At 37.0% G+C, this 25769-nt stretch overlaps 1 protein-coding gene across 2 annotated transcripts in view; it reads left to right on the top strand.

Moving 5' to 3' along the window:
* The window catches only part of Tomosyn (syntaxin-binding protein tomosyn), a 275347-nt gene that overhangs the window by 234999 nt on the left and 14579 nt on the right, over positions 1 to 25769 (top strand). For both annotated transcript variants that reach the window (XM_085808289.1, XM_085808288.1), the window contains exon 28: positions 525 to 646. In XM_085808289.1, coding sequence (XP_085664415.1) covers positions 525 to 646 — 122 coding nt within the window. The remainder of the gene's footprint in view (positions 1 to 524; positions 647 to 25769) is intronic.

Here is a 25769-nt window from a genome sequence, read left to right as displayed (position 1 = left end):
CCCTTAAAAATAAGTTTTATATAAAAATCTGTGTTTATCTAAGATAATTTTTTTGCCTAATTTTACAGTATATGTTAACATGTTTCTTTCCATACAGAGATTAAAATTTACTTCAAGATTTTGCAATAGCATTTGTATTTTATTAATAGGTGAATATATGACTCAAGTTCTAATTAACTAATGCTGTTTTAATTTGTAACTTCAACAATTATATTTAAATAATAGTTGAATTGATTTTTCTGGCAAAAAAGCTGCTTTTTGCCTTAAATACTATTTCGTTAAAAATCTTATATCTGTCTAAAACGCTAATAGAACTTTTATTTGTAAGATTTTTTATCTATTCAATATGTGTTATCTGCAGTATTATATCTTAGTTTCAGAAAAGAAGAAAGACATACTTCTGTAACTCAATTTTACTTCTAAAAATGTCTATCGAGTTTATTGTAAGAAAAGTACAGATTTTGAGCCCATAAACTGAAATTTTTTGTCTTTGCATTATAATGATATAAAGTTTCTATTTTTAGTTGGCTTATCCAGTGGTAAACCTTCCAAAAATGTAGCCACACATGTACATATCAGTTCCAATACTGAACAAGTAAAAAGTCAGTCATCTACTCTTGCAGGAGAGCTTTCAAAGGTTAAACAGGTGAGACTTTTAATGTATAATTAATTACGTTACAAGTTAATTCAGATTTTCAGGAAATATGTTTGCAAAAATAAGTGATGTAGAAATTTAAGTAAATTCTCAGATTGCTTGTGGATATTAATAAACTATTTCAAACTGATATTACGAAATTTATTATATAATTACAAACTGAACATACAAGACTGAATTTTTGGTCACTGAAAAGGAATTAATATGCAATTTTTCATATTTCAAATATTTGTGTCAATTTTTATAAGCATTTTTTAAGCATATTTCTTGTTAAAAATTGCCTGCACAATGACAAATTGATCCAGTTTTATTTATTTTGTTATTGCTTCTGTTCGATTTTTACCTGATTATTTTGTTAGTTATATTTATAAGTAGTGCAGAATTTTGCTTTTCACTTTGATAACAATGAGTTTGGGATAAGTAAGTAGTTAAAATGTTAATATGTTGTTATCAATATGATATTAATTTTTTAAGTTGTGATCAGATTTTAGGTAAGTTAATAATTTATGTTTAATTTGGTCCCTTGTAAACTGATTACGATTGGAGTTGCCTTTTGTGAATAACATGTGTATTTTAATTTTAAACCCTAATACTTTTATTGCATATTTTAATGGCTAAACCGCTGTACTTTGTTAGCTGTAACATTTAGGTAGAGGTATGTTTCTCAGACTCTATTTCATAGAAATCATGAGTTTTGCTCAGTTTGTCATCAAATTTTTACCTAGACTCTTTATACTTTATCAGCTTGACTGCATTTCATATTGCATTTGTGTAAAACATTCTGAAACAGTTTTACGCTCTAGCTTATTCATCTACACTTAAGAACAAAAGCAGGATTCATCTAACCATTCAATCAAGTCTTTAGTGACTTAAAATTGATAATTTATATGCTGCAAGAACTTGTGATCATGGAAGGTGTTCACGAGAATAAGTTGGCAAATACAGAGATCAGTACCCATAAGGATATAAATGAACTGCTTATTTGAATATTTTGAGTCCATCATTCCGTTTAAAATTTCTTAGTCCCGATTAGCTTCCACTTGTTGATAGCTCAAAATGATCCTGGTTTCAAACCTTCAATGAAAAGTGCACTTGCTGCTGGATTTCAAGAACAGTCTACAATTTCCATTTTTCAAGGCTGACTCATCAAAATGATTTATTACATCAATATGACTTCTAGAAACATCAAATAATTCCTTTCCTTTTCCGAAGTTGAGGTGAAATGAAACGCTGTCTAATCCAGACTTTATATATATATATATATGCAATAAAGCATTTATAAAATAAAATCCCAATTTTAATCTCTAACAGCCTTCTATTTAATATGGCGTCTTTCTATGCTAAAAATAGAAACGTGCTTATAATAAATCTCTGAGCTGCATCATTTCAAAATTAATCCCTGTCATATGATTCTTATATAATGATCATAACTCATGTACACTCTGCACAAAGAAAAGAGGCCCTATATCTCATGTTCTGCTGGGCCGATTGACGAAGTTGAGCTTGAGTTTTTTTTTATGTCTCGAAGGCGCGATATCGGATATATATATTAGATTTATATATAGCTTGCAAATTATATCCAATATATTATTAAACAGGCAGTAGATAATTTCTAGAAAGGAAATTATGAGAATTAATATTATAAAATCAGTTCATATGTGCATATCTAATATTTCTTTTAAGAAATGTTTAGTAATAATTTTTTTAATTGAATTGATTTCTAGTCTTACATTTGATTTCTATTCCTACATTACATTCAAGGAAAGAACTTCCAGTCGGTGGTAAGAAGGTGACATGTCAATCTTTGACACAAAATTGGACTTTTTCTGAAAGGGCGTACCATTTTTTCTTTCATAGTTCGATTCTAGGATTCAAATTATGCCTAAATATTAAATTTCTTGCAGTTTGTTGAGATATATATTTTATACGATTTGTTGTTTTTTTATGAAATTTACTGAGAAATTCAAAAATTTATTTCAATTTGCACTAAGAATAATTAACGATGGTAACCTATTATTTCCCTTTCATTGTGATCGAGCAGTAAACAAGTATAGGGGGAAGAAAATTGTCACTTGAATGTTTAGGATAACATTTTTTCCTATCTTGTTCATTTGCGGTTTTGCAGCTGAGGATGGTGGTTCGGTAAAACCATCGAAACTAGTCCTGTGAAAATTTTGTAAATATAACGCTGATTTTTGTTTTTTGACTTCTGAATTAGTCTCGTCTCTTTGTTTTCGGTGATACACTTCTCCGTTAAAAGTTCCGTCCACACTCTCATATTCTTTCTAGTATTCTCCCTGTTTTCATTGGCGATGCTTCAACGGTTTTACCTTTTTTTCATATGTATGTTGGAAAAAGAAGTGTCTTTTCTATCATCCCTTGTTTCTATCCCATCTGTCTATATATCATGTTATCTATGTATTTCTGTCATCTCTTGATAGTGGATTATACAATGTATTCCAGGCTGAAATACCGCCAGAGTCTATACGAGCTATTTATTAATTTTTGAGTAAAATTGTAATCACCACCATAGCCCTGAATAAGATAAGGTCCGATATTTTATTATTTAACTATTTATCACTGATTTGATAATTTATTAATATTTTATTCAATTTTAACTTTAAATATTAGTTATTTATTAATATTTCTTCTTTCATCACGGCCTTCAGCACTTCTAGGTGTAGAAATTAAGCCCTGGACAATGATGGTGTTTTGCTAGCACCAATGACTAATGGAATCTTTTTAACTGTTCTTCCCATATTACGCGTTAATAACACAGTAACAATAACACTTTGTTTAAAATTTTTAGTCAGCTGACGACTCACTTTTAAACATTAAAGGGTGCTGAGGTAGGGCTCGATAATGAAGACCAGTCTCATCAGTGTTAAAAATTTGATGCTGTTTATATTCTTGCAAAAGTTGGTTAAATTCTTTTCTACCCAATTAACGGCTTCATTAGAGTCTGCATCATGTTTCTTTCCATGTCATTTTCAGAAAATGATATTACTTCTTTTTTTCCATTTTGTGAGCCATCCAAAGATACAGACAAACTCTGTTATATCTCGCGACATTGAGGCGTTCTTGTTCTTGGCATTTCGAAATCACTCTAAGAGGGGAGTTTCTACATCGTTAGATTTTTGTTTTTCCTAGCTGATCAAATTTGATTTTGGTTTATTTGACTCTGGCATTATGTCCATTGTCAAACTTATTCTTACTCAATTTCGAGATCTGGAAGCTGCTGCCTAGCACTCGGAGCTTGCTGGAGATGACTTGTTTGACTACACATTCCTAAGGAGGATAACCGGACTTTTTACCACTGTTCTACCCAGCGATGCACAGGAAACCAGCGTTGAACTGTCTAGAAACTCTTATCGAGACGATTCCAGACCGGAAAACTCCCAGTATGAGCGTTAAGAGGCCGGCTAGCCATGACATCGCGACCACTGAGATACAGAATAGATTCCAAGGACTTACGGACCTGCCGGATGATGACAGCACCCCTGAACTGAATAACTTCACTCATAGTACTAAATTTAGTGGTTCTATGAAATTATAACGGAAGCAGAAGACGAGAAACGCTAAAAAGCTCAAGAATCTTCCAACACCTGATGTAGTTAACACTAAAATCTCCAACGAGGTAGAAGCCAGCAGCCATGCTTAGATGGCGTCATCTATCTACCCAACCGAGAAGCCGGCAGTTAGTACGTCACAGACCGAAAACCGGGTGCGGCCAATCAGAAGTGCAATTGAGATCACGTGCCCAAATGGGCCAATCATTGATGCTCAAGCTGCAGATGCTGGTAATACCTGGAGAGAAAGGCAGTTTACATTCCCAGATCGGCTGGCTGAGATGCCACTAATTTGTATCAGTCTGCGAATACAGTTGGAAAATCTTTACTGAAATGGTTTGAAAAAGAATGACTTATAGACTTCACTGCAAAAAAGAAAGGCGAAGGAAACTTCGAAATTCGCACCAAGAATTCTGACACCTTCAGAAAGATGACGATGCTATTTGATTCTCACGAGTTGTCATATCACTCTTTCCTTCTCCCTGAGGAGGAAAATTTTAAGGTGGTGATACGCAGCCTGCCCATAGATGCTGACCCTGTTGACATACAAGAAAAACTCAGGGAAATAGACTTTGATGCTATTAAAGTGGAACAGCTTACGAAGGGCAGAGATCCCGATAGGGTTATGATGGCCGTATTCTTGGTTATTCTACATAAGACCCCAAGAAATTCAGAAATTTATCATCTAAAATTCTTTATGTATATACACAATACACATAAAAGCTGAAAGGTACCGTGGTCGGTGAGGGCGGACTCAATGTTTCAGGTGCCAGCGATTTCATGATGCGCAGGCGGCGTGTCACCACCCGCCTCGCTGTTGCAAATGCTCTGGAGATGACGAAAGCCAGGATTGCGCGTAACCTAAAGAATCTGAACCCACATGCTTTAATTACTTCGGAAAACATATCAATAATTGGAAATGGTGTGAGGCATACCCCAAACAGAAACCAAACACTCCCAAATTTGAGGAGAGAGTTACCATCAATAAATCGCACGCTCAGGTTGCAAAAACTGACATTATTGCGGGAAAAATACAAAAGCCGGTTACGGACTTCCAGCAAGTTATGAAAAATGTTGCTGACCTAATCGCCCTACTACACCAATCAACAAACATGGCTACAGCGCTAAATACAGTGAGGCCCGAAAATGTAAACAACTATGGATCATGGTTCTCTTACCAAAGTGACCCCTGTGACTATCTTAAATTGGAATGCGCAGAACTCAACATCAAAAATCGGGGAATTGCAGGATTTCTTATTTAACTACAACAGAGACATCACACTCATCACAGAAACATATGCGACCCCAGCACAATCACTGAGCATTGCAATCTATCGTTGCGGCAGAGTAAGGGTGGCGGAGCCCTTATATATGTAAAAAAAGAAGTCTAGAGTCATGTTTCTACGATTCCGATAATACCCAAGGCTTCGAAGCGGTCAGAGCCATTGTCCGTATTCCAAACTGGGGAAATACGGTATTGTGTGCATTATATAACACCCCTGACCTCAGACTGCAGGATCATTACTTACACAACTTGCTCAGCAGCCCCTTTCCTACCATTGTTAGCGGTGACCTCAATGCTAAACATATTAGCTGGGGATGTCGTCGGTCTAATAAGAACGGAGAAATTCTTCTCAATTTTCTGTACAACAACCCATTCTACATTTACCCCTCTGGAGACTACACATTCCGTCCCACAAATTTAAGACACTACCCTGACATTCCAGACTTCCTTCTTACTTCAGAAAATCTCCCGATTAGCATCAAATTCATCGATGATCTTTCCTCCGATCATGTACCCCAGTAATTGTGCACGTTGGAATTAGTAAACCTGAAATAAATAACACATACAAAGTCACGGACTGGAACAACTTGCAAAATAATATCAGCGAACACCCCCTGTCATTGGGCCCCTTAAAACAATCAATGATATCGTCCAGACAATTTTAAATGTCAACAAGTGCATAGAAAATGCCCTTAAAAATTCTACCACTGAATTCACCAGCAAAACACATCATTTCAACATTCGGTCCTGATCCCTCGTGAATGTAGGTTCTCATTATGAGCGAGTCCACTGAAGCTGTTTTGCCATCAGGCAACGATGATAACTGTGTAGATGATAGTGTCCCTGCGGATGATATTACGACTAACACTAGCGATGGAGTCACCGACTTAACTGCTCAGGATGATGCAATCAATCAGAACTTTATGTGTTCCTGGATAGTGGATTTGGAGGCCGAATTTGACCACATTAAATCGGCTGTTAAAGCTTACCACCAAAGAAGAGTTGTGACGGACGTGGATATTATGACTGAACCCATGGCCAAGTTAATACAGCAACTCAGGAAAGAAGCCGACGATTTGAGACGTAAGTGCGGTTTAACTATTACGGCAGGCATGGCTAAGTTAAATATTGTCCCTTGTAGTAATAGCACTGTAAATCTTAAACGTAAATCTGCTAATGAAATTATATCTGATTTAAATGTTAACAATGGATTTCAAGTACCTCGTAAAACGAGTAAATGAATTAGAATGGAAAAAATTAAAAATGTATTAGAAGTAAAAAATAAATTTTCTGCCTTAAGTGAAAATGAAAATGATAATTCCTCTAATACTGCTGGAACATCCCCTCAGGACGTGGTAATTCAGCAAGTTAACAGTTCCCCCCAGGTACCGAATGTTCCACCCATAATGGTCAACCTAGGAGAGCTCTCTTTTGGCGAATTCTTAAAGAAACTTGCACCAAGAACGCAAGCAAAATTTTTAGGGAAGATTAATGGGGAATTTTTAAAAATTTTCCCCCCAAACTCCTGAGGATCATCGAACACTTACTGCACTATTTAAGGAAGAAAAAGTCGAGCACTGTATTATTAACGAAAAGTATAAGAGACCTGTTAAAGTAGTCTTCAGGGGCTTACCATCTAATGCCAATACTCAGGAAATAGCTCAGGCAGTCACTGAAAAAGGATTCGTTGTACAAAAGGTAGCGCAGCTAACTAGACGCAGGACTGGAGTGCCCACGCCCTTATTCTTGCTGACACTCATGCAGTCTGAGAATATTGAAGATATATATAAGCTGAAGGGGCTTATGCTATTCTCCGTGGCATTGAAAAATATATCTAAAAAAGTCAGGTACCTCAGTGCCGTAACTGCCAGAAATAACATCACTCCTCGGAGAATATTTTCTTTGAACCTAGATGTGTTAAATGCGCTGAGAAACACAGAACTGTCGAATGTTCAATAAAAGGTCGCGCAGACAATCCCAAGTGTGCAAACTGCCTAGGCCAGCGCCCATCGTCGTATCGTGGTTGCCTGAAATTTCGTAAGTACAAACCTGCGATCACCAAGAAAAGCCATGTGAAACCTGGTCTTAGTTTTGCTCAGGCTTTGAATCCAACAAATAAGCCTAATAGTGCAGCTAGTGAAGACACAAGTCCAGAAAATGGCCCCATTGCTGAATTGCCACAGGCTGAAAAATATAAATGTAAATAGTAATAATAACAACATGTTTAATTCTAGTAATAAGAGCACTAGTGGCTCAGATATGTCTGAATTCCTGAGATATATGAAAGAAATTCATAGTGTATTTGGACAGCCTAATATAGGAAAAATGATTCAAATTTTTTAAAAAATATGTTCCTAAATTTAAAATCCATACTGATAACATTGATAGATTGTTTGTGTAATTTGAAATGCTCAATGAAATTAATGGTTAGTTTGCAAAATTGTGAAAATTTAAGCATTGTTACATGGAACGCAAATGGCTTATCCCAGAGATATAATGAACTCAGGGATTTTATACAGGAGTACAGTCCCGACGTAGTCTTCCTACAAGAAGTTAAACTTTGCCCACACCAAAATTTCAGAGTGAGCAATTATGATTCTTACAGGAAAGACAAAGCAAGTGTGAACAATAGAATCTATGGTGGACTTATGATTTTAGTCAAGCGCTCCATCTCTCACTACGAAAATACAATTCCACAGCTTTTGGCCGCGGAGGCGTTAGCTATTACGATCATTCCACTCACTCAACTACCAATCACTTTAGTCTCCACCTATCTTCCCGCCCACCGCGCCAAAAAGGAAGTCTTTGCTGATTTAGAGGTGATTTCCAAACTCAACACAAAAAATATTTTAGGTGGAGATTTCAATGCACACCATGTTAATTGGAACTGCAGTACTAATGCTGGATATGGCTACATTATAGATAGATTTGCCTCTAAGGCCAACTTTCAAATTGCAGCTCCGCCCTCCCCAACACGCTATAGCTCTGATAGTGTAAGTACTATTGATTTCTTCATTATGAAAAATATCAATGCTCCACACAAGATCAATAGCCTTTCTGAATTATCATCGGACCATAATCCATTATTAATGGAAGTTACTATCAGTAGTTATAGTACACCACACAAAAGAGCCCTTATTACTAACTGGGCGAACTATGCCAAAGCGCTGAACAACACACAGTACACTTTACCCACAGCCCAAAGTGAGGATGAGTTAGATGCTCTAGTTGATGAATTTACCAATACCCTTAAAAGTGCTCTATCTGATCATAGCAAAGAGGTTCCTGTCTGAAAACGCTCATGAAATTCTGAAATTAAGACATTGATCGAAAGACGTAACAGAGCACGGAAAGAATGGCAACGCTCACGTTGTCTTGATGACAACAGATTACTAAGTCAACTCAATCAGGAAGTCAGGTCCTTTACTAATTCACATGCACATCGAGACTGGTCTAATTATTTGGATTCTCTCTCCACTGATGATCATTCAATCTGGAAAGCAGTGTCCAAATATAAAAGATGCTACACAAATATTCCGCCCCTTAATGGTCGCAACGGAATAGTTTACACCGAAACTGAAGCTGAGTCATTAGCTGATAACTATGCATCTCAGTTTTGCACTCACAACATTGCTAACGCAGACACAGAACACACAGTTAGCTTCACGAAAAATCAATATTTTACAAAAACAAACGCAGACAACATTCGTCTAGCCAAGCCTTCGGAGGTTATTAGATATATCGAAAAAAGGAAAGTTAGAAAAAGCCCTGGACGAGATGATGTAAGCACGAAAATTATTCGACAGATGGGGCATGTTATGTTGTTTAAAATCACTAATATCATCAATCAAATGCTAACACTCAGTTACTTTCCAAAAGCCTGAAAAACTGCAGTTATTGTTCCTATACCAAAACCTTCAAAGCCGGCCAACGAACCAGCATCATATAGACCAATAAGTCTTCTCTCAACGTTGAGCAAAATTGCGGAAGTAGTTATCTATGATAGAATATTGGAGCATATTAACGAAAACAGCATACTTATACCTGAACAGCACGGTTTTCGACGAAAGCATGCCACAACCCATCAATTGTATAGAGTAAAGGAATATATTGCAGAAGGTCTGAATAAGAAAGAGAGTACTGGTGCACTTTTCCTCGATATATCAAAAGCTTTCGATAGAGTCTGGCTAGACGGCTTAATCTACAAACTCATAAACTTGGGTATCTGAAGATACATCATTAACATCACTAAATCTTATCTCTATGAGAGACGCTTTGTCGTTCGCTACAAAAACACATATTCTACTGAGAGGCGCATCTATGCTGGTGTTCCGCAAGGGTCCCTGTTCGGCCCGATTTATTAAGATTAACATGGAACCCCCACATTACACAATTAATTTCCAAATTCCGAGCTGCTAAATCAAAACTCTTCCCCTTAATTTCTCGGAATTCAGTTTTGTTTATAGATAATAAGTTACTCCTTTATAAAGTCATGTTACGTTCCATAATAACTTACGCCTGTCCGGTATGGGCTTTGCCAGCCAAACGCATATTAAAAAATTGCAAGTTCTACAAAATGTAACTTTACGCCAAATTACTAGATGCCGCTGGTTTATCAGAAACAGTGCAATTCATGAGGAGTTCAAAATCCCTTAGCTTAAATGGTGTATGGCTAAAATTGCCAAGAAATTCTTCAGGAAAATTAGCAGTGTGGAAAACCCAAGTATTCCTCTAATGAATTATGATATTAATGACAGAAATAACACCAGGAGACCTGGTGCGCTACTTCGTGCCTTGAGCTAAATTTTAATCTCAATTATCCTGTAATTAGTTTATATTTTTAACTTTAATACTGTTATTAAATAAATTCCTTGGATGTTATGCCTTTACTTTAGAAATAAATGTTTAGATAAATTTCTAATACTCTAGCTCCTCCCTGGTTTTTCGGCTCATCCTATTCCAAATTATGTATGGCCCTGAAAATCCTCCCATATCTCCTCCCCCACCATTGCCTGCCAATAGTTATTACTGCACCATGCCTTTCTCTCCTCCAATAGCTTTAGCTCCTACAGTCACCTGACAGTCCCACCTTCGCTACGCCATGAGCTGCAGTTACTTCAGTCGAGCATCGGACAGGGCAGGAGGAACTACACTTCGAGACGCGAAATGAATTCATCACTTTACGCGGATACCTGTAGCAAGTTATGTTTTTCATACTTATGCCTAATAGACACAATTGCCTCCACCAAGAACTTAACTTAGAGCACCCGTCATGTTCATGCACCCAAATCCTCCATTCTCATGTCAGCAAAGAAAATGTTATGTTTAATTTCATGTGTTATACACAGGGTAGGGCTGCTGCCTAAGAACCTGGTCTACGACTGCATCGCTTAACATCATTTCAAGCTCTCGCATAACATAAACCGTCATCCAATCACGTAGCAGGCTGCGCAAAATCTACACCTACTTACGTGACCCAGCCATCAAATCGGAAATTAATAAACTCAACAGGCAGATCAAGGCATGACTGAAGAATGCCGTATCAAACTTTGAAATGACAAAATAGAAAAACTTAATGCAGAAGATGGGGAATTCTGGAAATCCCTTCGCACCTTCAAAGCAAATAGAACTAGCAACAAACCACTTCAGGCCGACTCCGGATACATTTATAGCAACAAGGAAAAAGCAGACGCGTTTTCCAAAAACTTTGCTAAGCAATTCTCATCTAATGACAGCCCATTGGATCCAAATTTCATGAACCACGTCAACACTTTTGTCGATAACTGGCTGAGTCAACCCAGTGCTGCTGTCTCCCTGGCTTCACCTCCCCACCTGAAATCAATTCTATCATTTCTAAATTTCACAACAGGAAAGCCCCAGGCAAAGATAAAGTCTCTAATCAGTCAATGATTAAGTCAGCTCCCCAATGAAATTATAAACAAACTCTATAGCATCTGCAACGCATGTCTTTACTTGAGCTATTTCCCGACGGAGTGGAAGCAAGCAGTTGTAATCCTCATCCCCAAGCGGGGAAAGATTCCACCCTATCAGCCTGCTCCCAGTCTTGGGTAAAGTTCTTGAGATGATAATCCTCAATAGATTGGAGTCTGGCCTAAGCACCCTTCCAAACCAACAATTTGGTTTTCGGAAGGGGTTATCCTCTACTATGCAGCTAGTTAGGATTGTGGAATCTGTGATCGCTGCTATACATAAACACCAAACAACTGCTTTCCTTATGCTAGATGTGGCAAAAGCATTTGACCGCCTCTGGCATAACGGCCTCACTTACAAGTTTGCTTCCCTGGATCTCCCTAGAGAAATGGTTAAGACCCTGCATTCATTTCTTAATTACTGTTCCTTCTGTATAAGACAGAGAGACCACCTCTTTGGAAACACCTTAATTAAAAGTGGTATCCCACAGGGTAGTATTGTCTATTTAATATATGTAAAAGATTTTCCCATGCTTGACAATGCAAACTGTATCACTGCCTGTTACGCGGATGACACCGCAATTCTCTCCAGCTCTCTTAATACCACACATGCCGTCACGATTATCCAGACATTCACACACGAGATTGAGGAATTGTGTCAGAAATGGAGGACCTTCAATAAGTGCATCAAAATCGAAACTTCTTCTCATAGGGCGGCATAGAAGAAAAAATGTTGACATTGATATTACCTTATTTAATGAAAAAGTCCCCAAAGTAAGTCAGGCCACTTATTTAAGAGTGCGTTTCAATGGCTCGCTCACATGGAATAAACAGATATCCATGGTTCTTGGGAAAGCCATCGGAGTCTCCAGGAAACTTAATTCACTTATCAACGCCTCGTCCTCACTTGATGTAACGCGCAAAAAACGTATTTTCACCTCCATTCTAAGTCTTATCCTCACCATACGCCTCCCCTGCCTGGAGCACAGTCTCAAACGCTGACATAAACAAATTTCAAGCTTTCTAGAACAATTATCTGCGTAAAATCACAGGAGCGCCTTGGTTTGTTCGTAATGAACAACTTCACAGGGATCTCAACATTCAAATTCTGGCCACCTTCATAAAACAAACTTAGTAGTAACTTCTACAATAAAGCAGTATCCAATGAAGATGTTAACTACTCGGACAATTTTAAGTATGAACTTCTAGAAATAGACATAAATTTAAGACCTTACGCCACTCATTATTTTAGAAATCCGGCCTAATATTCAAAATACCTTTCATAATTCTCCCGCATATTTAAATGCAATTTCACCTCACACTGGCCTGGGCCATCTCCTCCCCCTTATCCTGCACTTTCAAATTGAGGTTTTCCTATGATGTATTGTATGTGTCTCTCCTCTAGCCGGGGTTGAGGTGCCAGTAATAGCTGGATAAAATTCCAGCTGAAACTAGCAAAAAGTATAGTATCATAGTATCGTTATTTTTTCCACTTCGCTTTCGCTTATGTGAGACATTTGCACTTGCCATCAGTTCATCCGATACTGCCTACCTTGTTTTGAATAAAGTACGTAATGCAGATTGTGGAATTATAAGTTGTGCAGAATCTTCTCATTTGCTGCATTTTGGTAAAGCATTATATAGCTTCAAGAATTCTTCTTTATCCGTGCATTTGGATATTTTGAGGCAGGACTAAACAACAAAAGAACAATGTGGATTGGGAAAGTGAACGATGGTGTTTTTTTTTTTTTTTTTTTTTTTTTTTTTTTTGACAAACCTCTTGTGATGCAGTTCCATACATCATTAGTCCAGATAAGAAATTTCTAGCATTTGCATCTCCACCTATAAAAGTGAATCGACCTTGAATAAAACCACTTATCTTCAAACACAGACTTGGAGGTTTCGACAATTCCAAATAAGAAAATTTTAGCATTGCATTTCACCTCCACGTGCGAAAATGTAAAGATTTAAAAAAGGTGAATCAGAGGCCGATGATAATTAAGTAGAGGCTTTATTAAAAGATGGAATTTCACGCACATGGCACAGCACGTTTCTACATATCACACCATGACCAAGAACTACCACAACTGTTGCCAGATCAACCTAAGCAAAAGTATAAAACAGTTACGGTTAAAATACATGACATTAAAACAAGAACGGGGAGTACGTGTGATTATTCTCAACAGAAAATCATTCAACTTTGAACGAAATCACTAAACTTGAAACACAAACTTGATGTTTTGACTATACAATTTTAAAAGCGCTTTAATTATTATAATTGGTAGTGCTGATTTTATTAAGCGGTTATTTTGGAGTAATATTGTATTCGTTTTAATTCGTTTCTTGGGTTTTGATTTTAATAAGCGGTTGGTTTTATTAAGCAGTACTCACTGAATTTACTTTGACTGGCAATTCGCCCTAGTTCGGACAACCATTTCATCGAAAATTCCGACTTCATCGAAATTCCGAAAGTCAAGTAATCGAAGTTAGATTAGAATTCAGATCTTGCAAATCACAATTTATTTTTAAAAATGTGTTTATTCTAAATCGTATATTTACCACCAAAAAAATATTTTGCTGTGAAAAACAGATACTTGATGATAATAGTAGGGGCACTTTCAAATGCAAACAGCAGTTTGTTTAAAAAATTTACTATGCATTTCATGTCACGAAATAGCTTTGGGAATATAAAGCATCTTCAGAATCATTTTTATTTGTTGCCTTTGCTACATGCAGAAAAGAAGATTAAAATATTTTATTATTCTAGTAAGTTTTGCTGCTGTTAAACATTTCTGCAGTCAAAGACAGCCCTATTTATATAATATTTTATATGTACTTTTGATGTACTCAGACGTTTTGGATACATATTTGATGCACAATTTTGAAAACTGCAAAATGAATTTTATTGCATATAAAATGAAGATAAGTAAAACAGCAGAAAATAAAATGGCGACGGTAAAAATATACGCTTATGAAAGGGGGGGGGAACTTTCGATTAATATTCTGTATAAATTTTAAAAAAAATAGTTTTTCTTATATTAGTGATAAATATTTATGAGGCTTATTAATGAAATTGAGAATAAAGGAATTCTGTTTGAATAATCCTCAGTAAAAGTTTATTTGAAAATTTTAGGTTCAAAATAATTGTTCCAATTTATCGAAGATTGTAACAAAGTGAGTAAACTTGATTTAGCGTTATTATTGCCTATGACAAATATGCCAAGTTTCAAAACGCTGCAATATATAGGATTAACGTATATCTTAAGAAATTTTGAATAGGAAACTCTATTTTTTTTTTTGAAGCTATGCGTAGAAATACATCTACTTTAAGGTGACGGAAAAAATTTTGTAGATTGTATTCCAAAAACGTTTTTGAAAAATTACTAAAAATAAAAATTTAGATAAAATAAATCAGAAAATATCTGCGACTTTTGTCTGGATTGAACCTAAATTTCGAACTGTAGAAGAAGTCAAGTAAGTTATAAATAAAAAATAAATATGTAATAGAGATAAAAAATAGAGATATAAATAAATATATGCTAACTTCAATTAACATTGAGGAGCTAAAATTTTGAGAGCTAATTTTTTTAAAAACTACTCGTGTGATTTTTACAGAACTTGGTGCTTTGGCATAAGTTGAGTCGTAAATTCGAAATATAGATAATAATCAGTATGTCATTCCGGAAAAAGTCCGATTTTGTGTCAAAATACCTATGATGGAACAATGCGATGCAACAATGCAATCTAATATATATTTCCTAAGTCCTGCTTTCGAGGCAGGGAAAACGCTAGTTAAATTTCATTAATCAACCCAGTAAAGCGGTAGATATAGAATAGGTCGTCTCTTTGTGTATTTCAAGTGCCTCTTGCTACACAGACACTATACGTTATAACGTTGCGCGCCTCTAACTAGCACGCAACCAAGAGGTGACTGTGAAAGCTTGTATAAACCACAGAGTCTTATAAAGGGTTTAAGTCCCTTTTTATTCAACGTACTAAATTACAATTGCGTCCTCTTGACGTTTACAACTGTGCCCACTAGGCAGTCAAATAAAAATAAAAACCTGAAAAGAAAGTAAAGACAATATTCTAACTACGAGGCTCTCTAAAATAACTAACTCACCGCGTTTTACAAATACCGCAGCTAATTCAGCAGACTTGAAGCTCACTGGAACAATTGCAACTACTTCCCGCCAAGCCATAGGCCGCAACGCGGGGTTCTTTAATTCTCGATTTCTACCTCCGCGCTCGCGAAGTAAGAATAACTCTCTCACCGAACTCGTTTCCTTCTATTTAAATCATACTACTTCCGCTGATAATTTGAATGCTTGCGCGTTCTACTCAAATTTACATATTCTGGCATTGGCAGTTCCAGGGGAAAGTAAGGCTTGACAGGAAAGATAGTTTAAACTTAAAATAAATGTTAGTTAAAATAAATATAAACCCTACATTTGCCGCTGCCAGAATTTGGAAAACTTTGAAGCAGGTCCTACAAACGACCTGTTGTAAGTTTATCTAATTCTGAACTAACTGGCGAAAGCCTCGTTTACACAAAAAAATCTTATGTAACAGTCAAAATTCTGTTAGTCGTTACAAAGCTTTCTTCTTACAGCCACTTTTCCTGGACTTCATCAATCAATCTTGGTCTTTCCTTCCAGCATCTGGAAGGAATAAGTATCAGTATCTTTCTACATACATTATAATTTACACTTTCTTGACACAATAAATTTTTGTTTTTAACGATTCGTTTTTCTTAGTTATTGCTTACTTCACATTCATTCAATTTTTCAAGCATTAATTTAACTTTACCCTGGCTCTCCACCGTGTGTGGTGTCAAAAGGGAATATTCGTGTTTTAGTCTTACAACACTTCCCCTAACCACCATGATTTGTTAGAATTCAACAACCAAATAGACACACCTTAATCGACATTCTACAACTCAATGAGCTACTTTAATAGTCTTAAAAATTCAAATGTAGGTGGAGAACCCTACAAAACACATTCATTCTAACTTCCCCCTCATTCATCTTTAAACATGCAGGCTTTCGCTCTAAAGCATGACTTTACAGTTTAATACTTGAATTTTGATTTCATTGCTTTTAAGCATTCACTTTTAGCATCTACAATTTTATGCTTCTAGACTAAATTCTACTTTTACATAACATGCAAGTATTTACATACATTTACAAAAGTTTAATACATATGCTTTTTACAATTTACCATAAAATGAATAAGAGAAAATAAATTTTTACTTTACTCATTCTTCGCCAAGCTGGCGGCACTGAAAGTAAAATTCTTATTAATACAAGAATACGAAGTTATTTTTATCTTCGGCCAAATTTTGGCTTTAACATAACAGAATTAGTCTTTCGACCAACAGAAAATGCTTGTTTTTAGCTTTTACACTTAAAGAAAATAATACTTTCGCCTTAGCTAAATAAAGTAAAACAAAACTAAGTCTCAACCGAGACATATTGACTTTCGTCAAAACATAGAACTTCGTACTTATGCATAACATTTCGGAACAAAAGAGAAAAAAAATTTATAGAAGGTTTTAACTTATCTTTGAGTTTTCGATGCTTGAAACTCCGTCATCCGTTTTTGACAAAATTGATCCCAAGTTAGAGGTGTCATGGATGTCAATCTTCTCCTTGTTGATCTCCGCGTGTCGTCCCCGTTGTTCTTTCTTTTGCGTCCTCTACATGCTGGCCTCTTGACGGAGTAATCGTCTGGTTGTTGTCCTTTGCGTTTCTGCCTGGGACGGCTGGTCTTGACGTCCTCCGGTCTGGAGTCCTTCTTGAATTTCTTCTGTTCGTCGTATTTTTGTGCCTCCTGTTGGCGTTTCAGTTTCCGGAACGGCGGCCTTGCTGGCACCTGACTCTGTGGCCGTGTGCGCGTTCTCCTTGATGTGTAATTTCTCCTGCCATCTTTTATAGGTGGTGTTTTCGTCTTTACCACAGTTTCTTTACCCGGTTCATCTGTATTTTTGTTTTTCTTAAACGCCGGAGTTTGAAAATCCTTTTTTCTTTTTGATACCGACGTCCGGGTTGTAGAAGTGCTAGGTCTCTCTTCAGTTCTCCGTTTCTTGGGTGGTGGAATAGTTGTTGCAGTCTCTGGCCCTTCTATTTCGTTTAGACTTGAGTCCTGCAAGAAACTTTTAAGGATTTCAAAATCATTGGGATTATAGTATTTTTTCACCTGGTCGGGACTTGCTTTACAGATTTCCCCTCTCTCGTTTTTAAGATATAAGACTACTCCTTTGATTTCCTGAATTACATAGGGGCCTTCAAACTTTGGAGCTAGCTTTGCCATAAAATTGTCTGGGGCACTTGATAAAGAAAATTTCCGTTTCAATACTTTATCCCCAACTTTAAAATCTGCTTCACGGCGTTTTCTATCGTAATATAACTTTTGTCTATTTCTTGCCGTATCTGAAGTTTTAAGCGCCTGATCAATTAGTTTTTTCACGTCCTTTTGTCTAAATTCCTGCTCTCTTTGTTGCACAAAGAATAATTTATCTAAAGGCGTAATTAACTTTCTGCCTAAAAATAATTCTACTGGAGTTTTTTCCGTAGTATCATGATGTGCCGTTCTTAAAGCATAAGCTAATTCATTTATGTAGCCATCCCAGCGCTTGTGATGTGTGCTAACATAACTGCGAATTATTTTTACAATGTTTTTATTAACTCTTTCTGCTATGTTAGCCTGTGGTCTATACGGAACCATTTTGATATGGCGTATATCAAGTCCATTGCATATGTTTTCAAATATTTGACTAATGAATTGTTTTCCGTTATCGCTAATGACTTTTATCGGTGCACCGTATTTTAAAATGTATCTGTGTAAGAATGCATCTGCGACTGTTTTGGCTGACGCGCGTTTAAGTGGAACAATTTCTATCCATTTTGAAAAATGATCTACTATTACTAAAAGAAAACGATTTTTATTTAACTCGCTCTGGGGGAAGGGACCAAGGAGATCTATGCCTAAAATTTCATTCGGAAATGTAGCGCGAATGCTATTTAAGTACCCGGCCGGGCTGTAATTAATATCATTTATTAACTGACATTGATTGCAGGACCTGACATACGCCGTTACTATTTTGTATAATTGCGGGAAATATACCGCCTCGCGTACCCTTTTTAAAGTCTTTCTGACCCCGAGGTGGCCCGCTGTTTTTTTTTCGTGCAACTCCTTCAAAATGCTTAATCGAAGCGAGGCTGGGATGACTGGCTTATACTCAAGATTTTCGTTCGTTGTTTTCGTATAGAATAATAAATTATCTATTATTTCATAGTTTTTTGCTCTATTTCTTATCGCATCGATATCTGTGTGCTCAAAGCTTTCGGGGTCTTTCAAATAAGCATAGATATTTCCAAATTCAGGATCAGCTTTCAGTTCAGTAATAACCGTATCTCTAGAATCAAATTTTTGAAGTCAACACAGCGCATTTAAGTTCATTACCTTCATCGTCCAGTTTTATACGAGAAAGTGCGTCAGCTACATTGTTTTCCTTACCCGGTTTATATTTTATTGTGATATTATATTCTTGGAGTTTTAAAGCCCATCTTATTAACCTGGGCGTTAGGTTTTTTCCCGAGTAAAGTCTACCAACCGCCGCATGATCCGAAAAGACTGTTACTGGCGATTTGCCGAAATAAACTCGAAATTTGTGTACAGCCATTAATACGGCTAATGTTTCTCTTTCTGTAGCTGTATAATTCCTTTGTGTTTGATTCAATGTTTTACTAAAAAATGCCAGCGGATGGTTATTTTGCATAAGAACCGACCCACCGCATAGTCTGATGCATCTGCCGCAATTTCCAGGTTTTCGTCCCCCTCAGGGAATTTTAAAACAGGGGCATTAATAAGCGCTTCTTTTAATCTTTCAAAAGCCGTGTTAGCTTCCGCTGTCCACGTAAATTTACTCTTTTTTCTTTTGATTACTAAGAGTGGTTCAACAATATTAGCGAAATCTTTTATGAAAGATCGATAGTAAGAACATAGTCCAAGGAAAGACGAAAGTTTCTTGGCGGTGTTGGGCGGTGGGAAATTCTTAATAGCTTTTATTTTTGAATCTTGCGTTTCTATACCCTTTTGCGAAATTTTATAACCGAGATATTTAAGTTCTTTAGTTGCGAACTTGCATTTTGAGGCGTTAATTGTAAGACCGGCCTCTTTTAATAATTTAAAAACTTGTTCGAGGTCATTAACGTGTTGTTCCAACGTATTACTCGTTATAATTATATCATCTAGATAAATTAAAGTTGATTTTCCTAGGACAGGCTTTAGAACAATGTCCATAGCTCTCTGGAATGTTGATAGGGCCCCACACAACCCAAAAGGCATGCGTAAAAATGCATAAGTGCCCGATTTTGTTATAAACGCGGTTTTATGTATATCTTCGGGTCTCATAGCTATTTGATAGTAGCCAGACGTTAAGTCCAAAGTAGACATATATCTTGTCGATTTGATCTGTCTAATGATCTCGTCTATAACCGGCAAAGGGTAAACTGGGAATTTAGTTATGCTATTTAGTTTTCTATAATCGATAGCAAACCTCCAAGCCCTTTTATCCGAAGGAGGAAACTCGTTCTTTTTCCTACATAGTACGACTGGACTCGCGTATTCACTATTTATGGGCGTTATTATTTTATTCTTTAACATCTCCTGAATATGTTCTTCGATGATTAAGTCTTTTTGTTTATCATAGCGATACGATTTAGTCCTACAAGGTTTTTCGGCATTTAATTGAATCTTGTGAGTCACGATCTGACAGTTTCCCGGTTTTTCTGAAAACAAATGAGAAAAATTACTCACCACTTGCTGTATTGCTTTACTTTCCTGGTCATTCAAATGGCTAAGGTCCAATTCAGGTGTCTCCACCGGTTCCACCACCCTCTGGTCCATCTCCAGCACCACGGAACTATCTTGAAAATTTAATTTGGCCCTCGCGGCCCTTAAAAAGTCCATACCTAAAATAAGAGAGTGTTGGAGGTGTTTCACCACAAAAATTAATACTTTGAGATTTTCCTCTTTTACCTGTATGTTTAATGATACTTTCCCGATGCAGTGACAGGTTTTTCCTTGCGCCGCTATAATTTCCGTATTTCTGGTTTTAAAGAGTCGTATCCTAAAAAAATTCTTTTTGAAGAACTTTTCACTCATAAAATTTCCTTCTGCCCCTGTATCGATGAGGGCTTCTACTGGTACATCGCCAACCAGGACTTGTATAATTGGTAGCTGTGAGTTTTTTACGATGACTGTATTTAGATGTCTATTTGAGGGTTTTTCTAAAACTTCCGGGGTCTGGACCCTCCCTTTCACAGGCCCCTCTAGTCGTTTAAAGCTTTCCTTTCAATCTGTGTCTTCTGGGTACGCGGATGCTTATTTTCAAATTTTCTTTTTGGGCCTTTCCCTTCAAGTTTCGATGCGTTAGCTTGATAGTTCTTTCCCCCATAGGAGCGATTTCCATTTCTTGTTTCCTCCTTCCTTCTGGTACTTTGAGAATATGTTTCCCCTCTCGCTCTTTCCGCGATTCTGCGATTTTGAAACTTCACCGCCAATTCGAAAAGTTCCTGCAATGTGGTTGGGTTTCTAATTTCAAAGTAGTCTTGGACAGCGGGTAACAATCTTGGTAATATTATTTCAATTATCTCCGCATCGGGTTTTTTCCCATACAACATATCCGTTAGTTTGATTTTTCGTAAAATAAAGTCCGTCAATTGTGCTGTATCCCGTTGATAGAAACTATATAGCTCGGCTTCCAGCCGTGCGCGATCTTTCACTATGGGGAAGGCCTTTACTAACGATTTTTTGAAATTTTCAAATGTATACGTCGGGCTTCCAAATTCACCTAGTAGAAATTTTCCTATATTTTCCACCATAGCGCGGCCTGTCCTCTTAGTGCTGATGTGGCGATGGCGACTTTTTGTCTTTCAGGCATAGGGTAGAGCTGAAAGTGGTTTTCTATACCTTCTAAAAATACGGAAACCGAATTTTTTCCGTCGAAATAGACGTTTGGCTTGATTGATGCTCTCAAAGTCTGGACCAGGTATCCAAATCCTTCTAACTGAGTTGTCATTTCTTGGTGTTGTCCAGCGGCTTCCATCCAGTTTTCGGCCATTTCAGTTCGATAAGTGTTCGGGCGCCAATATAACGTTGCGCGCCTCTAACTAGCACGCAACCAAGAGGTGACTGTGAAAGCTTGTATAAACCACAGAGTCTTATAAAGGGTTTAAGTCCCTTTTTATTCAACGTACTAAATTACAATTGCGTCCTCTTGACGCTTACAACTGTGCCCACTAGGCAGTCAAATAAAAATAAAAACCTGAAAAGAAAGTAAAGACAATATTCTAACTACGAGGCTCTCTAAAATAACTAACTCACCGCGTTTTACAAATACCGCAGCTAATTCAGCAGACTTGAAGCTCACTGGAACAATTGCAACTACTTCCCGCCAAGCCATAGGCCGCAACGCGGGGTTCTTTAATTCTCGATTTCTACCTCCGCGCTCGCGAAGTAAGAATAACTCTCTCACCGAACTCGTTTCCTTCTATTTAAATCATACTACTTCCGCTGATAATTTGAATGCTTGCGCGTTCTACTCAAATTTACATATTCTGGCATTGGCAGTTCCAGGGGAAAGTAAGGCTTGACAGGAAAGATAGTTTAAACTTAAAATAAATGTTAGTTAAAATAAATATAAACCCTACAACGTTTACAAACATCCATGCCTTCTACAGGATTCAAGCCTGGGATCATCGTTATGGCAGTCATCGTCACTAAACATTATACCAGCTGGGCAGCAAACACAGAGGCAGGTACTGGCTGAAGCAAGCCTAGCACCTGTGCATCCATTCAGGCATATTAGGTATCATTGGCCCTTGTTAACTGCTAAGCTTCCACCCTGGAAGGAATTCTGAGGGAAATGTTCCAAAGGTCTCCCATCTTTTTCCCTTACAACCAGTAACTCAAGATTTCTGCTCACTGCGTATCTGCTGCACAGATGCCATATGCTTACGAAAATCCATCCTTTCTCCAGGATTCAAACTTGGGCCCTTCAGACCTGCAAGGCCAGCATCACTAACTATTGTCTCATCTGGGCAACCACCCGCAGAGGAAAGTGACAGAGGACGTGGAAACCATGCCTTCTAGGGGCTAACATGCATAAACAGATATAAGTTCTTCGCCTTGCATTTATCTATGTACACCAACTTCCTGAACGTACTGCAGGCTGCTTTGGGAGTTTATTGCAGATTTTATAGCCCTGAGGGCACTACATGGCCAAAGTAAAAAAAAATTGTGGACTTAGAGTAGTGATATTATGAATAAACAGTTTTAAATAGAAACATATGTAAATCTAGATGAGCAATTTTTGAATCACATAAATAATAGTATAAACAAATCATAAAACATACATCATATTACATAATATACAGTCAGTGCCAGCGCTAGAGCATGTGCTTTATGTATGTTAAACTGAGTTTATATATATATATATATCAGCAGTTAAAACCTACATCTTGGAAATTTTTTAATTCCTGTGGAGAATAAACGAGATATGGTTCATTATTCTTTTAAGCTTTATAAAACTATAATATGAGCTTAAAAGAAATTCATTTTTACTTAAGCTTATAGCAGATTTTAATTTTTGTTTTGTATGCACAATTTTCACAGTATCTGATGAACGGAAATGAAGGCGTGTAGTCTCATCCAAATGTCCCATTTATAAGGATAAATGACATTTTGTAGCACCCATCTTTTTGCGAATTCATGTTCTTAGAAAGTGGACAGAGGGGGAAAAGTCGCGCAGTTTGTGGGTTTTATTAACTGACTGACTGATTTGGGTATTGCTGACTAGCGCATAAATGCACTGCAGTGTCTCCGGCTCACTCACGTTATTGCAAATAGGATACTTCACATAAAACTATCCGGACGTGGAAATCCCATAGGGAAAGAGGAGGTAGGTAAGGGGGGCGAACGTCACTCGGTCGTAGGAAGAGCCCTCATGGACAGCAAGCATAAGTGGAATAAATAAGATACAATTCATAAAACTTTATTTACTATATAATCATATACAATACAATACAGATAAGCAGATAACAAATGCTATATGCAACATAATTTAGCGACGTGGATATATTTTAGGTGGGGAAATTGGATGTGAGGTCACATGTGAGTTGAGCCGCTAATGGTCAAATATCATCATCTTCAAGGATGATGTAATTTTGTGTTCAAATTGTTCAAGTTTGAACAGTTAAATGCCTTTAGGAAGAAATTTCCATTAAGTTTTCGGATGTGCCCTTCAACAGTCTCTAGCTTTAAGTTGCGATGCAAAGTTGCGTTGCTCACATAGAAGTGAGCGTTAGTGACTGTATGTAGGACCAAATTTTGTATAAGCTGCAGCCTATGCAGGTCTATCTTTTTAATTGTGCAACATGCCAGAGAAGCATAAGTGATGACTGGGCGTATATTCATGATGTATATGAGTCTCTCTCCTTAAGTCTAGACTTGAAAATTTATTTAATAGGGGTTTTAGACTATTGATGACTCCAAAAACCTTTTTTCTAACATTTGTAACATTGTCCTTCCTTGTTAACTTATCATTTAGTATTACATCTAAGTACTTCGCCTTTTTGACTTGAGGTATCTTCTTTCCAAATAGGGTTAATTTTCTTTTTACACTCTTCTACGTGTGCTTTCTTCTTATAACTAAAAGTTGCGGTTTTGAGGGGTTGATTGAGATGCGCCATCTTGTACACCGTTCTGCTATACTTGGCATTGAATTCTGGAGTTTTTGAGAGCATGGTTTGCATTTGCAGACTACAACTAACACTGTAACATCTGCGTAGCAGACTGAAACATGATTTCTATCTAGATTGCATCTGGGGAAATTAGCAACGTACAGTAGATATAAAATGGGTCTTAAAATGTGTTCCTGGGGGACACCAGCGTTCATGATTCTGGTGCTTGAATTATCGTTTCCAATGGAGACCGTAAATGTCCTATCCGTAATAAAAGACACAATGAGCTGTATAATTTCTCTGTCGCTATTGTAGCTGATTGATTTCAAGATAAGTCCCTCATGTCAGATACGGTCGAAAGCTTTCGCCACGTCTAGCATGAGGATGACAACATTGTGACGATTGTGCATGGCTTCTCCACAGAACTCTGCCAAGCTAACCAGCTGTTTGATTGTCAAAAGTTTGCTACGAAAGCCAAACTGCTCAGAGGGATAGTACTTCCAAAAATGGCTTCAGTCTGTTGAAAATTATGTCTCGTTGTATCTTTTCCTGACTTCGAGAGCAAGATTATCTTAGCATGATTCCATAAATTGGGGAAATAACTGATATTCAGGCATGCATTTGCTATACTGGTGAACTTTGCAATAACATTGGGGGGGGGACTTTTAATAGCAACATTATTTATGGCATTGTGACCTGGTGCTTTTCTGGATTTTAATTTTTTAATTAATTGTTTTATTTTATTAGGAGTAGCAAAGTCAGGTAACTTCCTCACAGTTGGTACATTGAGCCAGTCTTTAATGCTATAGCAAACGTCGTAGACGACGTTTTAATCTCTTGGAGCTCTGCTTGGTTTAAACTGTTGCTCTAAGTGGTCTGCGAGGACATGTGCTTTATCTTTGTTTGTAATTGCGAACATTATTGTCTGTAAAAATTGGCTTGTTGCTGCTAGGCTTTCGTTTCAAGTTTTTAATGAATGCCCATAACGAGACATCAGCAGGGTCCAAACTTAGGATTTTCTCCTCTGAAATTTCTGTACTATATTGGTATATTTTCTTTTTAATTAGTCTGTTTAGGCTATTAAGTTCTCTTTTTACCTGTGGGCTCCATGTAACGTGCCAGCGCTTTTGTAACCTGTTTCTCTCTTTAATGAGCTCTAATTTATTAGGAAATCTGTTTACATATTGATCCTTTGTGATGTAATGTGAGGCATTGTTTATTGCATTATTAATTCCTCTAGTAAATGTATCGATTGCCATATCAATGTCCTTTCTCTTGCTCAAGCTATCTATAATGGGAGGGTTCGTTTGAAGTAGCTCATGAAATAAATTCCAGTTGGTGATTTTGACATGTTCCATATTATCTATTTTGGAGATGCCAGTGTAACTAATATTGGGATATGGTATAATGGCAACTCGTGCTTGACTCTCAGAGTCATTGGAAGTATTAGTGAGCAGTATGTCCAAAATATTCGCTCTATGCAGATTGTTAGGTCTGTAAGTGTACTCTGTGGGAACATTTACTTCAACCGGGTGCTGTATAAGGAAGTCATAGAGAATTTTGCCGTTTTTATTTATGCGACGA

This window comes from Stegodyphus dumicola, chromosome X1, assembly GCF_044657685.1.
Source record: "Stegodyphus dumicola isolate Sdum_Otavi_A_Nest chromosome X1, ASM4465768v1".
In the NCBI taxonomy this organism is placed as follows: Eukaryota; Metazoa; Arthropoda; class Arachnida; order Araneae; family Eresidae; genus Stegodyphus; species Stegodyphus dumicola.
The sequence above is the reverse complement of the archived record's forward strand: the minus strand, read 5'-3'. Positions and strand labels throughout refer to the sequence as shown.